Raw genomic sequence first — 13215 nt, forward strand, 5'->3', positions numbered from 1 at the left:
GTTCTGCATGGACTCTCAGTGTAGGATTTCAAGGACCCTTGGGAACCCGGGTGAAAAGATGGCTACCAGCAGGGACACAAGGGAAAACTGAGTTGACTGAATAAATGCTTATTGCAACTGGACACGTGTCATGTAGAAGTGCCAATAGTGCTTTGGTGATTACTCAGAATTCCTCGTGAGGGCCATACACGTGGTTGAAGACTTATGCATGGGACTGTGCCAAACGGCATTGAAGCGCTATGGCCACTCTGTCAGTTTACTGTGGAAAATTGATGTGGCTGCCACAACATCGCATTTACAATATAAATTATAAATACATTTTGGGGATTAATCATTATTATTATTATTTTTACTAGGACAGAGAAACAAGACCGGGAGAAAAAGAAGGGGTGGTCTTAGAGTGTCTTGATCAATGGAGCGCCAGCCCTTCCATTTAGAAACTTAAAATATGATAATGTCTCAGGTTAATCTGTGCAGGACACCTTTGACACCGTGTTTTGGTTATGTGTTCCTGCTGCACCTGGATCTGGAAGGTGTTGCTGAGCAGGGGTGTAGGAGTGTCCTTCCACAACCTGCAATAATGACCTTCATAATGTATGATGACCTAGTTGATTTTTTTTGTGTTTTTGTTTTGGAAATGAATCGCTGCCATACAGGTTTTCTGATTATGTGTGATCGATACAGAATGTACTATATTTCTTCAGCTCCACCCTGGGCGCTTCCTGCACAGCTAATGTTTGTGCCACTTGTTCCAACTTCCTACGTGGTAATTGTCAAACCACTATTGTTATCCACATAGTTTAAAGACACACATACTCATGCGCGCACGTACGCACACACCCAACACAACAAACTCAACAGCGTGTTTCTAAGTGTAAAGGAGTTAAAGGAGGGAAGATAAAGTTTATAAAGTGGGGACTGATGGGGACTGACCTCCACGGATGCCCTCCAGTGGGTAGAAGAAGGCCACCAGCAAGTTCATGAGCACTGCCAGGTTGAATGAGATGCTGCTCCAGAACGACATGTTCCTGGAGCACCAGTATAAGATGGGCTGGGCTGTGCATGTGAAGCAAATTGACACACATTACTTAGTGATGCAGAGAGGGAGAGTAAGCAGGAGGAAGGGAGAGAGAGAAGAGTGAGACACGTCCTATGCACATGGACTGTGCTACCAAAACACAATTTAACACTTCAGGTTACACTGACAGAACACCACATGTGAAAGTGGTAACAATGATTTTGTGCTTGGAACAGTCTTCCAGAAAACCTGAGGTCAGCTTCTACTCTACTCTATTCTACTAGAATGTTTTCATGTGGTCTAAAGTTCTCTCCTCTGCAGTTGTTTGCTTAGTTTCAGACCGTTCTTCTAATGAGTAATAAAGGGTTAGGTGTAATAAAGTAACACTAGGAGACAGATGACGTGGTGTAACAGTAACACTTTCCCATAACAATATGGTAATCATTCTGTAATACCAAAATATTATTGTAATTCGTTATTATTATTATGTAATAGCCACATTACGGTGTGATAATGAAAGAAAATGTGTGTGGGACATAAAGGAGGATAGTTTTAACTTCATATTATAATATGGCAAATATTGATTTTAAATTAATTCATGTTAACTGATGGCAGCCTATAGTAAATGCCATTAACAAAAGCTATTGCCTGGCTATTAATTTGAAAACAACTGTATGAGTGTAATGTTACTACACTGTTACAAAACTGGAATTACATTAAAATAAGATGGTATTAACATAGTATTACCTCCTTATTACTGCATCGTTACTACATAATTATCCAGTTATTGCTTTACTTTGTAAGTTAGCAGTGAAACTGAAAGTGAAAGTAAGTGTTAACAACAACCACAACTTTCTTTGTCATTGACTACATCACACTTTACCCATTATAGACATTTGCAGCCTTATGAAGCACATATTGTTAGTCCATCCCATTCTTTTTATAACTTATATTATGCTCTTATGTTAGTCAAATAAACAGCTTTACATGCTTTCTCCACATCCATCCTTCCAGGGTTCAGAAGAATCAGGAACAGAGTTCTAAATTCTTTGGTCAAAATGATAATGTCCCGTTACGTTTCCATTTGTGGAATTTATAACTGATAGTTTTCATAGTTGCATTGGTAAAAGGCTATTTAAGTGCTAAATGCGTAAAACCTAGGACTGTTGCTTAAGTTGTTGTCATCACTATTAAATAATTATACTTAGTGATCAAGTCAAGTTATAAATGAAAGTCAGACACAAGGTTGATTAAAAATGAAATATACTACACATGTGTATGTTTCGTATAATATAATAACTAGAGTCACATTATCACTCGCTACATCTAAATATCTTAATGGGAATAAATCTGCCTCCTGAGAAATGTCTGGAGCTGACTTTGCTTTTTGTCTATTTACACCAGTGTATTTTAACTTTGGTGATAATTACTGTGTTACTTCAAGTGCTCAATATTTTCTTCGGTGGTACTTGGACTAAAAAAGTTTAATCCCTGCTCTGTACTTTCTGTGCTCGTTGTTTTCTGCTGTTATTTGTTGTTAACGTGGTTGTCAAGTCATTCTTATGGCGCTGCTAACTAACCCTGTCTTAGCTGTAGGTCTCACTTGTAAAACAGATTTTAATCTTAATATCACTTCCTGGTGAAATAAGGGTTCAATAAATAAAGACGAGAGAGATTTAAAAAAAAAAAAAGTGTAAAGAGTGTGCCCGACACTGAAATAGTTAAAACAAAATAGAATGTTAAAGTCCTCTTCTGCATTACTGTTACTGATTATTCATCTAGCACCTGAAAGCTTTGTGTGTGGCATGAGTCAGAGTGACAGTTTCGATGTGTCTGACATCTGTGTATAGGTGGTTGGTGTTTGCGTCGTCTCTCTCTGTGTTGCTGTGGTTACTCATGTCTCAGCAATGACACTTTCAGCATTGCAAACACAACACATGACAGGACACATTCAGTCATGGGAGAAGTTCAATGCTTTGTACATTTCAATTATACAATTAATCAGTGTTTCCTTAATTATACTGTTTGTTATGACTTTTGATCACACTTGCAATGTGGATGGATGGAAAAGGTAGGGAAATTTCATTGAAGCTTAATTTAGGGAATTGCCAGATTGACTTGCAAGGACATTTTGTCTCAGCTTCCTGCTCACAAATAATGCCATCACTATTCTAATCTAATCTGTTCTATTCTATTCAATCGACCTGGAGGGATGTACTGGGAAAGCGTGTAAACCAGGAACTAAAAAATAAAATAAAAAAAGAGTTGAGGAGGAAGACTCACAGGGAACTGTGTTCGTGTTACCAGTAGCCTCTTGAGTACCTCGCAACTTCTTCTGCCAAATCATCTCATTGAAGAGATCCTCAGAGCGCAGGAAGAAGTCATTGATCTTGCTGCCCTGCTCGTCGCGCTCCGTGGTGTAATACACACGCAGCTTGGACTCTTGGGTGAGGAACTCGCAGATGTTGGGCACAGGAAACACAATCTGCTCCATGGTGCGATCCAGTCGCACAATCTGGAAAACCACAGCAACAGCCACGAATCACACACACAGTTCCTGTCACCACTGGAAGCAAATAAACCCCAACACTTTGACCCTGCATTGTATTGTACAAGGAACAGTGCTTTGAGATTATGGCCCCATTCTGACCTGGCATTAACAAACTTCTACTATGAGCACCCACCCTTTATTCAAATACATACTGACAACATGTAAGTTCGAGGAACAAGATGACGTTTGACTGTGCAGATGTGTCATTGCATGCATTTTATTGTATACAAAATTTTACATCGTCTTCCAGGTTGCAAAATTAAGGGTCCAGGCTCCTATTAGGTGTCAATTAAACTGCTGTCCCCTCATATGTACCATGCATTATCATCTGTTTTCCACCAAATACATAACACAATTTATAACGTTTACATCATGTGCTATTGAAGAAGACCTGAAACTAGCAATTGAGACCATTAACTCCTCAAGGAAGTGTTGACACATGAGAAGCAGACACATTTTTGGACTACCATTCAAATTGATTTTTTTTGCAACTGAGTTTTTGTGTACTTCTAAAATGGGAAAACTAAGTTGTTGTTTTTTTTATTCAGACCATGCTCTGATGTGACAGAGAAATGAATAAAGAGATGAGTGAAGCTGAGGTGAAACAATTCTCTACTCACCCTGCTGTAACATGAAATAAGATTTTTAAGTTTTAGAAAAATGAATGACATGACAATTAGCGTAAATATTGTAGAGGTGGCTGTAAATAAATCAACATACGAGTGCTGATGCTGCCTCATAAATTCAAACTGAATATTGTTCCAAATTGTGCTTCACACAGGTGACTTAAGGTGACTAAAAAAAAACTGAACCAACAACTCGTGTTCAGAACACAAGCCATAAATCAACATTCCTTTCAGTTATTTTATGTTCACAGAAAAACGTGCAAGCCTGCCAATGTACTTGTCACCATGCCAAGGTACACAGTGACACTGAAAAAAAACAGGGCAAGAGACACCGTCACGTGACTTGAGTCGCTTTCGTTGCCAAAACATGGCGCAACACAGACGTCTTAAAATAGAAGTCAGGTGGTGGCAACGCAGGATGTCAACACTGGTAATTACACTAAACAGTCAATATTGATAATTATCACAATAGACCTCTGATAATCACAGGCTGATATCTACTGAGTAAAAGTTGAATAAACCAAAAAGAAAGCTGTTAAAAGTGGTGGTTTTAAACTGTTTTGTGGGTAGAATAGATTTGTTAAACAGAAAGATTTTTACTCATATTCAAGTTGAGTTTGTACAACGAAAATATTATAAAGGCATACGGTACTGTGGGAAATGTCTGCGGGCACCACCTTTGTTCACGTTGTTGTTGTTTTAACGTCTCTGTGAGCACTGGCATTTTTAGATTGAGGTGATGTGACTGAAAGTCACAGCAGATATTGGTCGACATGGAGTAGTTGAACAAACACAGATTTTACCAGTAACTTAAATTATGGTTCTGCTCCAGATTTACAAGAGTCAGGGTCATGATATTATTTAAGCGTAATGATAGGTCACACTTTAAAGGTAGAAGCAATTTCTTTTTCCATGTTCCTGCATTATCCGGCTGTGTGCCCATAAAATAATAGAGAAATAATTATACTGTATGGTCATTAAAGCATTGCTAAAACAACACATCTATAAGACTTATAGGCTTTAGCACAGTGCTCTGTACTGAACCTGTGTGCCGTGTATAAAACATATTTTGGTCATTATTAAATCAACAAAAACAGGATGCATTTCAGACCATAAATTGTAATGAAATGTATCAATGTAAATGAAATGTGTCATTTTGTCGATCCTGCCCAGGATGGACGTGTCTGCCTTTTCACACTTTCTACAATTTCTCTAAATGACTTAGTGTCAGGTAGTGGGCATAAAACAGTGACTGCGACAACACTTCACCATGAAACTTCAAAAATCTAACTTGACAGCAGCACACCCAGGTCCTCGCGGCCCAACATTAAACCTGGCAACTGACCTCGATCTGAGCTGTGTGTTTGGCGTAAAACTCGAGAGCCTCGTCGCCTTCTCCGTACGTGCCCCCCGGCTTCAACATAGCCTGCAGCTCCTTGTTGTGCCGCGCTAACTGAAAGAACAGCGAGTGCCACCAAACCAATTACAAACACATCAATAACACACAGACATCACAGAGATTATGTTTTTTTTCTTAAATATCAAAGAGCTTTTTTACTTTCCAGTTAATGTATGAACTTAGCATGTGCAACACTCATTGCTGGTGCTGAACAGCTGAAAACAATGCGTGCCATTATTTTTTCTTTGAATGCAGGACGTTCCCTCCTTTCGGGACAGCAGGAGTGGCTGACGCATACAACTGTTGTTGTTAATATAAATAATAGTTTGAGCTTGGCTTTAAGCTGTGCACAGCCTCGGGGGTGAAACAAGAAGACGTGTGTCACATGTCTTTCGCAGCCACAGGAAATGAAGCAGACATTCAGAAAAGCCATTGAATTTCCTCCGATCATGTAATTTGTGATGTACCTAGATGTGCATGCTGCAGTGTTTAAACTTTGGCTTACTTGATGTGCCAGGATGTAGATATTATGGCCGACGTTGCGTGGGGACGCAGAGTGCTCCTCCTCTCCATCCTCACCCTCCTGAGGCTCCTCCACCTCGATCTCACCCTGCATGTAGGCCTTTTTTATCACTTCCACCTGCATGGAGAGAAGACTGTCACATAACATTCTACGTATTGTGCAGTGTGGCTTTGAATGATGTCCTACGCACCAGCTCTTTGGGCCTCATGTTGTACAGTATCCTCTCAGCATTCTCGCTGTCATGGCGACTCTCCATGATTGCAAGAAGAAGTTTGGAGGCATTATTCTGCACAAGAATAAATAAAGTCACAAACAACAACCAACACTCTGAAGTCAGAATTTTTACACTTCATCATATGTGGTGTTTTAAAACACCTGTAATCATAATCACTAGAGGAAAGTGTGTCGAACTAGCTGCTATATGCAATGTGACGGACAGAGGACTGTGTTGTATAACTGGAAACATCGTTAATGACAGCTCACTTTGAGCTCCAGCACTAGATCCATCCTCTTCTTTCCCAGGGGGTTGATGTCATTGAGGATGAGGGCGATGATGATGTCAATGCCGTTGCATTCATGAGTGGCAATGCAGTTCTGTGAGAAAGTAAATAAACATAATATATAGTGACAACAAAGGAGAGATACAACTCCGGGTTTGCTGATGTTGTCAGTAAACAGAGCAGCACAAAAGATTCAAGTATTCTTCAATTCTCCCCATTTATTCAATTACTAGGACTGAGAAATTAGTCTATAACATAACCTACATCCCCAGGAAATTTCAACCAAATCCAAATGTGTTCATCACATCTTGAGTTATGCTGCTCACAGACAAACGCTGGCAAAAACATAAACTCATTAGTGGAGGTAATAATAAATGTCACTATGTCATTTCATGTCAAAGGCAAATGGAATATAAAAAAAAATGTGGATATACATGTGGAAGTCCAATATTATATAATATGGTAATTATCAATTCCGATTCAAAAAACTTTTTATGTGAAGGTATGGCACAGATTACTAAGCTATTACATTACAATTTACATTTCATTTTTGGGCAGTGAAGCTTCTGGTCCCTTTTGTTATCATAACTGGTTTTTTTTCTTCCATGGCAATCAAACTTCCCATGCATGGTAAATTTCCCCACATATAAAAGGACTATCTTATCTCTTATCTTATAACGAAACAACAAAAAACTTCAGATAGGCCCAGTGCACTTGCAGACCTTCTGGTTGGAAACCAACCCGCTCTGTCACTGGTCAGCGGCAGAATATATGATGTAGAATACACATTCTAATGTGTAGTTGTTACAAACTTCCAGTTCCAGCTAAAACTACAGTTCATTTTCCCAAACATATGCCACACCCCAAAACTAATCCATGGCCTCCGGCAGCTAAATGGTTTGGAACAAGTGTGTAGCTCCAATTTAAAAATGCTGCTAGATAAATACCATAAATAGAACCAAAATAATCCCAGTTGCTGCCTCTCTGAGTAGAAACACACAGTGGGCTTTGTTTAGCCTGACAGTCACCATTTTAGACACGTTTTAAGGAATTATCACTTCAAACTGCAGCTCCAGTTGCTTATTTAGTCATGCCAGTTTCACACTTTCCATTTAATGACACCGAAGAGCAGTGGGAGCAGAAGACCTCACCATCATGTGAGAAAAGCAAGCGATGCTAATCTGTGCCAAAGGACAAACACTTTGAATGGACTGAAACACTTTGAATGGAGTGGCAACTAATGTCTTGCCAAACTGGAACTTTCATCCATAGAACACAGAGCATTTTGGCTGCTTTTTTCATTACTGTTTTGACGTACAGTATATACAGAGGTAAAACAATCGAGTGTCTTATATATTTTTTTTTCAGCACAACCTAGGCAATCTGATGGAAGTAAGTACTCAAAATGCTTAAAACGGGATTGAATTTGTGAAAGTGGAAATACGTCACAGTTCAAAGTTCACTTGGCTCGTTTTTATGAACACAAAACAAAAGAAAAACAGTTTAATTTGTGCCTTCTGCAAAACTATTTCTACTTTATATCACTGCTGAATATGCTACCTATAAACACACACCCCCAGGATGTCACAGCAATTTACCATGGGTGCACCTGGGGCACAGATCAGTGCCGCGTGAACACTAAAGGCCACAATATTCTCCTGCGTAAAGTGCTCTACGTAGGTTAGGGAGACCCCTCTACGTCGCCTCTCGGAGAGCCTCTCCGCTGTCTACGACTACACAAAATATTCTTTAAGTGTCCATCACTCCGTCAAGGGACAACATAGATGGCAAGGGCAGCGATTGGTCCTCAGGACAGGCCGAGATAACGCTGCACTGTGCGTCCACAGAGGCGGAGCTGATCACCGCTGACAACATCCCTGCCACATTACAAATACCTCATATCTTAAGACACACACCACATGTTTAGACTCTAAATGTCTAATTTCTCACCTCAAATTATCTTAAAACTGCGTGCCGAGACAGAAAAATATTCATTTCAGGTTAGAAACGGCCACTGTTTCAATGTTATTCAGCTGCAACAACAACAACAACAGTTTTTCTCTCTCGGACGCCATTGCTCACTGTAGCTAAAAGCACAACAACCTTGCGTACTGACCCCTAATGATCGAGCAGGAAATTGCAGTGCGTATCTGGCACCACGACGGAGAGCTATGAAGGCTTGAGGGGTGTCCGTGGTTAAGCAGTCAGATAACGCATTACGCAGCCGGAGAAGTATACTGTGGCCTTAAGGGTTATTGTATGAGTGTGAGCCTCCACAGGGGTGTTCTGTGAATACACGTATGAATCACCTGGTTCTCATGACAGGGACCTTGGCAGTACTCAGTCAGGCTCTCCACAGTCTGGTTGATGAGTCCAACGTTCTTTTCATTGATGTACAGTCCCAACAGGCCCAGTCCTCCCGTTGTACTGCCACAAATACAGTCCAGGAACTGGAGAGTCTCACACACCAGGTTATAGTTGTTCTTGTTATTCTGGTTGCGTAGAAAGTTCTGTGGATGGACAAAGATCAAATATAGAGTCACTTTGTGGGGAACGTCTTCCTAAAGACAAAGTGTGAGTTTATCCTTGTCAACATGGGCATATTTCTGTTAAAGGAGCAATACGCAACATTCTGCCTCGTGACATGCCGGTAAACAAATATTAACAATGTAAATATAAAGTACTGATCTGGAGCAAAGAACGACATCGGACTTCTACGTGTGTTGTTTGTTATCTGCCTCTGTTTTAGTAGCAGTTGTGTTTGACTACCACACAGCGAATGACACACCCATCCATAAATATGCTGCGTCTAAATGGGGTTGTTTACCATGTTCACAAGACGAGAACTTTTAAACACTCCCTTGTCATATTCACGACCTGTATGGTGTTATGTATATGAAGTGTGTGACATAATTCACAAGCCAAAGGCAGTTTGTTGATGCATAATGTAACATGTGACTGTTGTTTTTGGTGGCTGTAGAGTTTGTACCAGAAACACACGCCTCCAGGGACTATTATCGCATTACTATAGTTAAATAATACTTTACGCTTTTTAATCAACTCCAAATTCTCTCAGTCTACAACATATATGCATTTCAAACATGTGCTTTTATCAAAACTCTGTATCAACCTGTGCGATATCATGCATTTTTCCATCCATAATTATAATACGAGACACCTCCCTCTCATTTTTCCATTAGGTATAAACGGGCTCAGCAAAGGAACAATTAGATCCAAATTATACAATTGTAAGTACATCTTTTAAAGAATTTTAAGGACAGACTCAGGACTTGTCTACTGACTGACTTGCTCCTCTTCTTTTTTGTGTATGTAAATGTCTGTAATATTCAACATGTCTACACACTCACATGTCCACATATACATGCAGACACACTCATTACATTACATTTACATTATTTGAACTGCTGTGTTTCTTGTTTTTGTCGCCTGTCTTTTGAAAGATGACATTGCTGCTCGCTCGTGTGTCCAGTTTACTGAACTTTTATGTTTGCAAGGATTTGACAGTGAGGAGCGATTCCTCCTCATAAGCCCTGAAGGCTGTTCTGAATCTCTCCTGCACAAAGTTTCACTGCTTCTGGGTTTTGTTGTTGTTAAAACAGGCTTCTGCTCAGAGAATCTTAACCACATCTTTTTAAACACTTTCCTCTTTTATCCCTCAGTGAGAATCAATTCATCAACGGTGCCTTGTTCTGCTTTTGTCTTATTTTTAGACACGTATACAGCATCCTATACAGCAGCCAGACAGTTACTGCACTGGTGTCTTTTGTCGGATCACCAACTTCTCAGTGAATTGATCATCTGTGCTGTGTTGCAACCAGTAGATCAATATCTCACAACCACACCACAGCGAGGCAAGGCAAGATAGATTTATTCAGCAGCTATCATTTGCCTGCCATCACTTAGGTGTGTAAACAGGATCAGGGTGAGAAGGAAGTGTTCTGTCTGGCTCAAGCAAACCATTACCAAACACAACACACTCCTCAATGTGAAACTAGACCAAAATGGCCCAGATATGGAAACAGCCACATCAGGAAGTTATGCAAAAGATGACTATTTTCAACACAGTTTCATTTCTGTATAAATGAGTGTGGTTAGGAAATGTCACGGGGCATTTTTTTTCCTGGTGACAAAAAACTGCTTTAACGGCTGACCTGCAGGTCTCTGTTGTGGTTCTCGCAGAGCAGCTGCATGAGGCGCAGGATTGGCTGCATGATGGTGATGATGACACTCATCTCGCCCTCCTCCTGGCCCTTATCGACAGGCGGGACGGGGGCGCCATCTGCGGCTGTCTGGTGCTCTTCGGCTTCAGCCTCGCGGCGGTAAGTTGTAAAGGCTTTCTTGGTGACGGCGGAGGCCTCCACCAGCTGCTCCTTCACTTCATCAGTCACCACGGCTACCACCGGCAAGTCTTTGACTGAGCACAGGTGTAGGACAGAGAGTCAAACATCATCATGAAAATATATTTGGGAAAATCATGTTTCATGCAGGGATACTTCAGGGAAATGATGCTTCATCAATATGTCATCATTCAATTTAAGTTTTTATGATTAAAGTAAATCTACACAAGCTTTATCGCAGTCAACTGAAAAAAACTAGAAACACCCCCAAATAACTGACGAACAAAAAATAAAAATAATAAAAACCTCGGCTCAGTTTTTCCAAAATTATAATTCTTGCAAATTTTCTGAATGAATAAGGTACTGCAACAGAATATTTCATTCTCTTTTTGAGAGCTTGGTTTTAATGAAAGCAAACATGTGCTGCTTGTTTTGTTTAATCCAGTTTTACTGTTTTGGATTTGAGACAATGGAGGCGACTCACGAGGTAACTTGGAAAGATATTCATAGATTTGTCAAAAATGTACCATAGGGAGACAAGGGAGCTAAAATCTAGTTTCAGTTTTAAGTCAAAATTATTTATTATTTCAGAAAAGTGTTCTTGTTAATTCAAAATAACCATGTAACTCAATGTAGGGCACAGTCAACAGAGGTTAATTTTTCTAGCTCAATGGTTGTGTAATTCCCTTTATTATGATCAAACAGTTACTCGTGACCTAAGCTCCTGACCTCGCTTGCGTGCTGGTGTGTCTTTGTCCTGTGGCTCCTCATCCTTCTTCTTGCTGCCCAGGTCACTCGTATTGACTGTTACAGTGGCTTTGATCTCCTGCTGAGCCAACTTCATGCGCTCGTTAAACACCTTAAAGAATTTCTCCGATTTGTTGTCCCTGGTCAGACGGTAGTAGAACGAGCGCTGGGCGAGGAGAATAAAAGAGAAGGAGAGAGCACAATTTATTTCAAAGATGATTATGCAACAGCTGCTCCAGATGGAGCTGTGTGCTCTGTGATTACCAAGGTGGTTAAGATGTGTCGGTCTGTGAGTGACATAACTGAAAAAGTGCAAGATGGAATTGGACGGCATTTGCTGGAGATGAGGGGCCCATGGGAAAAAATTATTAAGATTGCATACGATTGGATCTGGCAACCTTTAGTCAAATACACACTGATGTTAAATCTGAAGAAGAAAATTATGTTTTCAACAAGTCTGACGGCGTATTTGTGTGTGTGCATGAGTGACAGGGAGAGAGTGGGGGAAAAAAAGAGATGTGAGGAACCTGAGTGAATCATTTTCCACTCACGCTGCTGTAAAATTAAATATGTTTTTTAACGAGTACTGATAAGAAAAAACAACTGTCAGACATCAGGTGAGGAGGTGATGAGGACACGTGTCCTCGAACCACCTCCTAATGTGGTTTCTGCGGTTGGATCCGAGCCTTCGGTATGGACTGGGAGTGTTCAGACCTGAACTGATTGGATCACTCTGAATGGGCCTTAATTCTAGCTATGATCAATGACTCGAGGCCGTAAAATAAGTCTATGTTAGCATTAGGGCTGCAACTAATAATTATTTTCATTATCAGATTAATCAGATTTTGTCATCATTTGGTCCCTAAAATGTCATAAAATGCTGATCAGTGTTCCTCAAATGATGATGTTCTCAAATGTCTAATACTAACCCTCCAATGATTCAGTTTGAATGATTTATTTGTCATGTGATGCAAAGAAAGCAGAAAATATTTAAATTCAAGAAGCTGAAAAATCTGACAAACTTGTTTTTAACACTTTAGAAAAACACTAGAACTGATCAATCCATTATCAAAATAGTTGACAATTAATTTAGCGACTGACTCATCAAGAAATTTGGCCCTAATTAGCGCGTGGGAAATGAAACAGACGTTTCCGTTTCCTTGGCAGACGTTTTCTCTTTTTTTTAATTTTTTTGCTATTATGCCGGTTCAAAGTCTCTTTTCAAAATTCACCTTGATAAGAACATCTCCGCGGTGGTGTCGCCTTTGTTCTGACTCATTGTATGTCTTAGAGTCAGATGTTTGGTTAGACGCCATTACATAAGCCTCCTCCTCCTCCTCCTCCTCTCACACATGCTGTGAGGCCTAACTGTGCTCACCTGATTTTACCCCGTCTGCTCTTTGTCCCCGGGCACAACATGTTTCTGGCTCCCTGAGGACGCGAGGTGTTTGCACTTAGGATCAGGACAAGCAACATCAAAACAGAGGCCCGGA

The 13215-nt window shown here is 40.2% G+C and overlaps 1 protein-coding gene across 1 annotated transcript in view; it reads right to left on the reverse strand.

Annotated features, from left to right (window-relative positions):
- The window catches only part of itpr1b (inositol 1,4,5-trisphosphate receptor, type 1b), a gene marked incomplete at both ends in the record, with an annotated part of 108108 nt that overhangs the window by 23734 nt on the left and 71159 nt on the right, over positions 1-13215 (reverse strand). The window contains 9 exons of the mRNA XM_083893028.1: positions 934-1056; positions 3341-3533; positions 5541-5648; positions 6100-6234; positions 6308-6403; positions 6601-6711; positions 8927-9127; positions 10790-11052; positions 11705-11888. Coding sequence (XP_083749154.1) covers positions 934-1056; positions 3341-3533; positions 5541-5648; positions 6100-6234; positions 6308-6403; positions 6601-6711; positions 8927-9127; positions 10790-11052; positions 11705-11888 — 1414 coding nt within the window. The remainder of the gene's footprint in view (positions 1-933; positions 1057-3340; positions 3534-5540; positions 5649-6099; positions 6235-6307; positions 6404-6600; positions 6712-8926; positions 9128-10789; positions 11053-11704; positions 11889-13215) is intronic.

The sequence above is a fragment of the Microchirus variegatus genome (assembly GCF_963457635.1).
Source record: "Microchirus variegatus genome assembly, chromosome: 7".
Lineage (NCBI taxonomy): Eukaryota > Metazoa > Chordata > Actinopteri > Pleuronectiformes > Soleidae > Microchirus > Microchirus variegatus.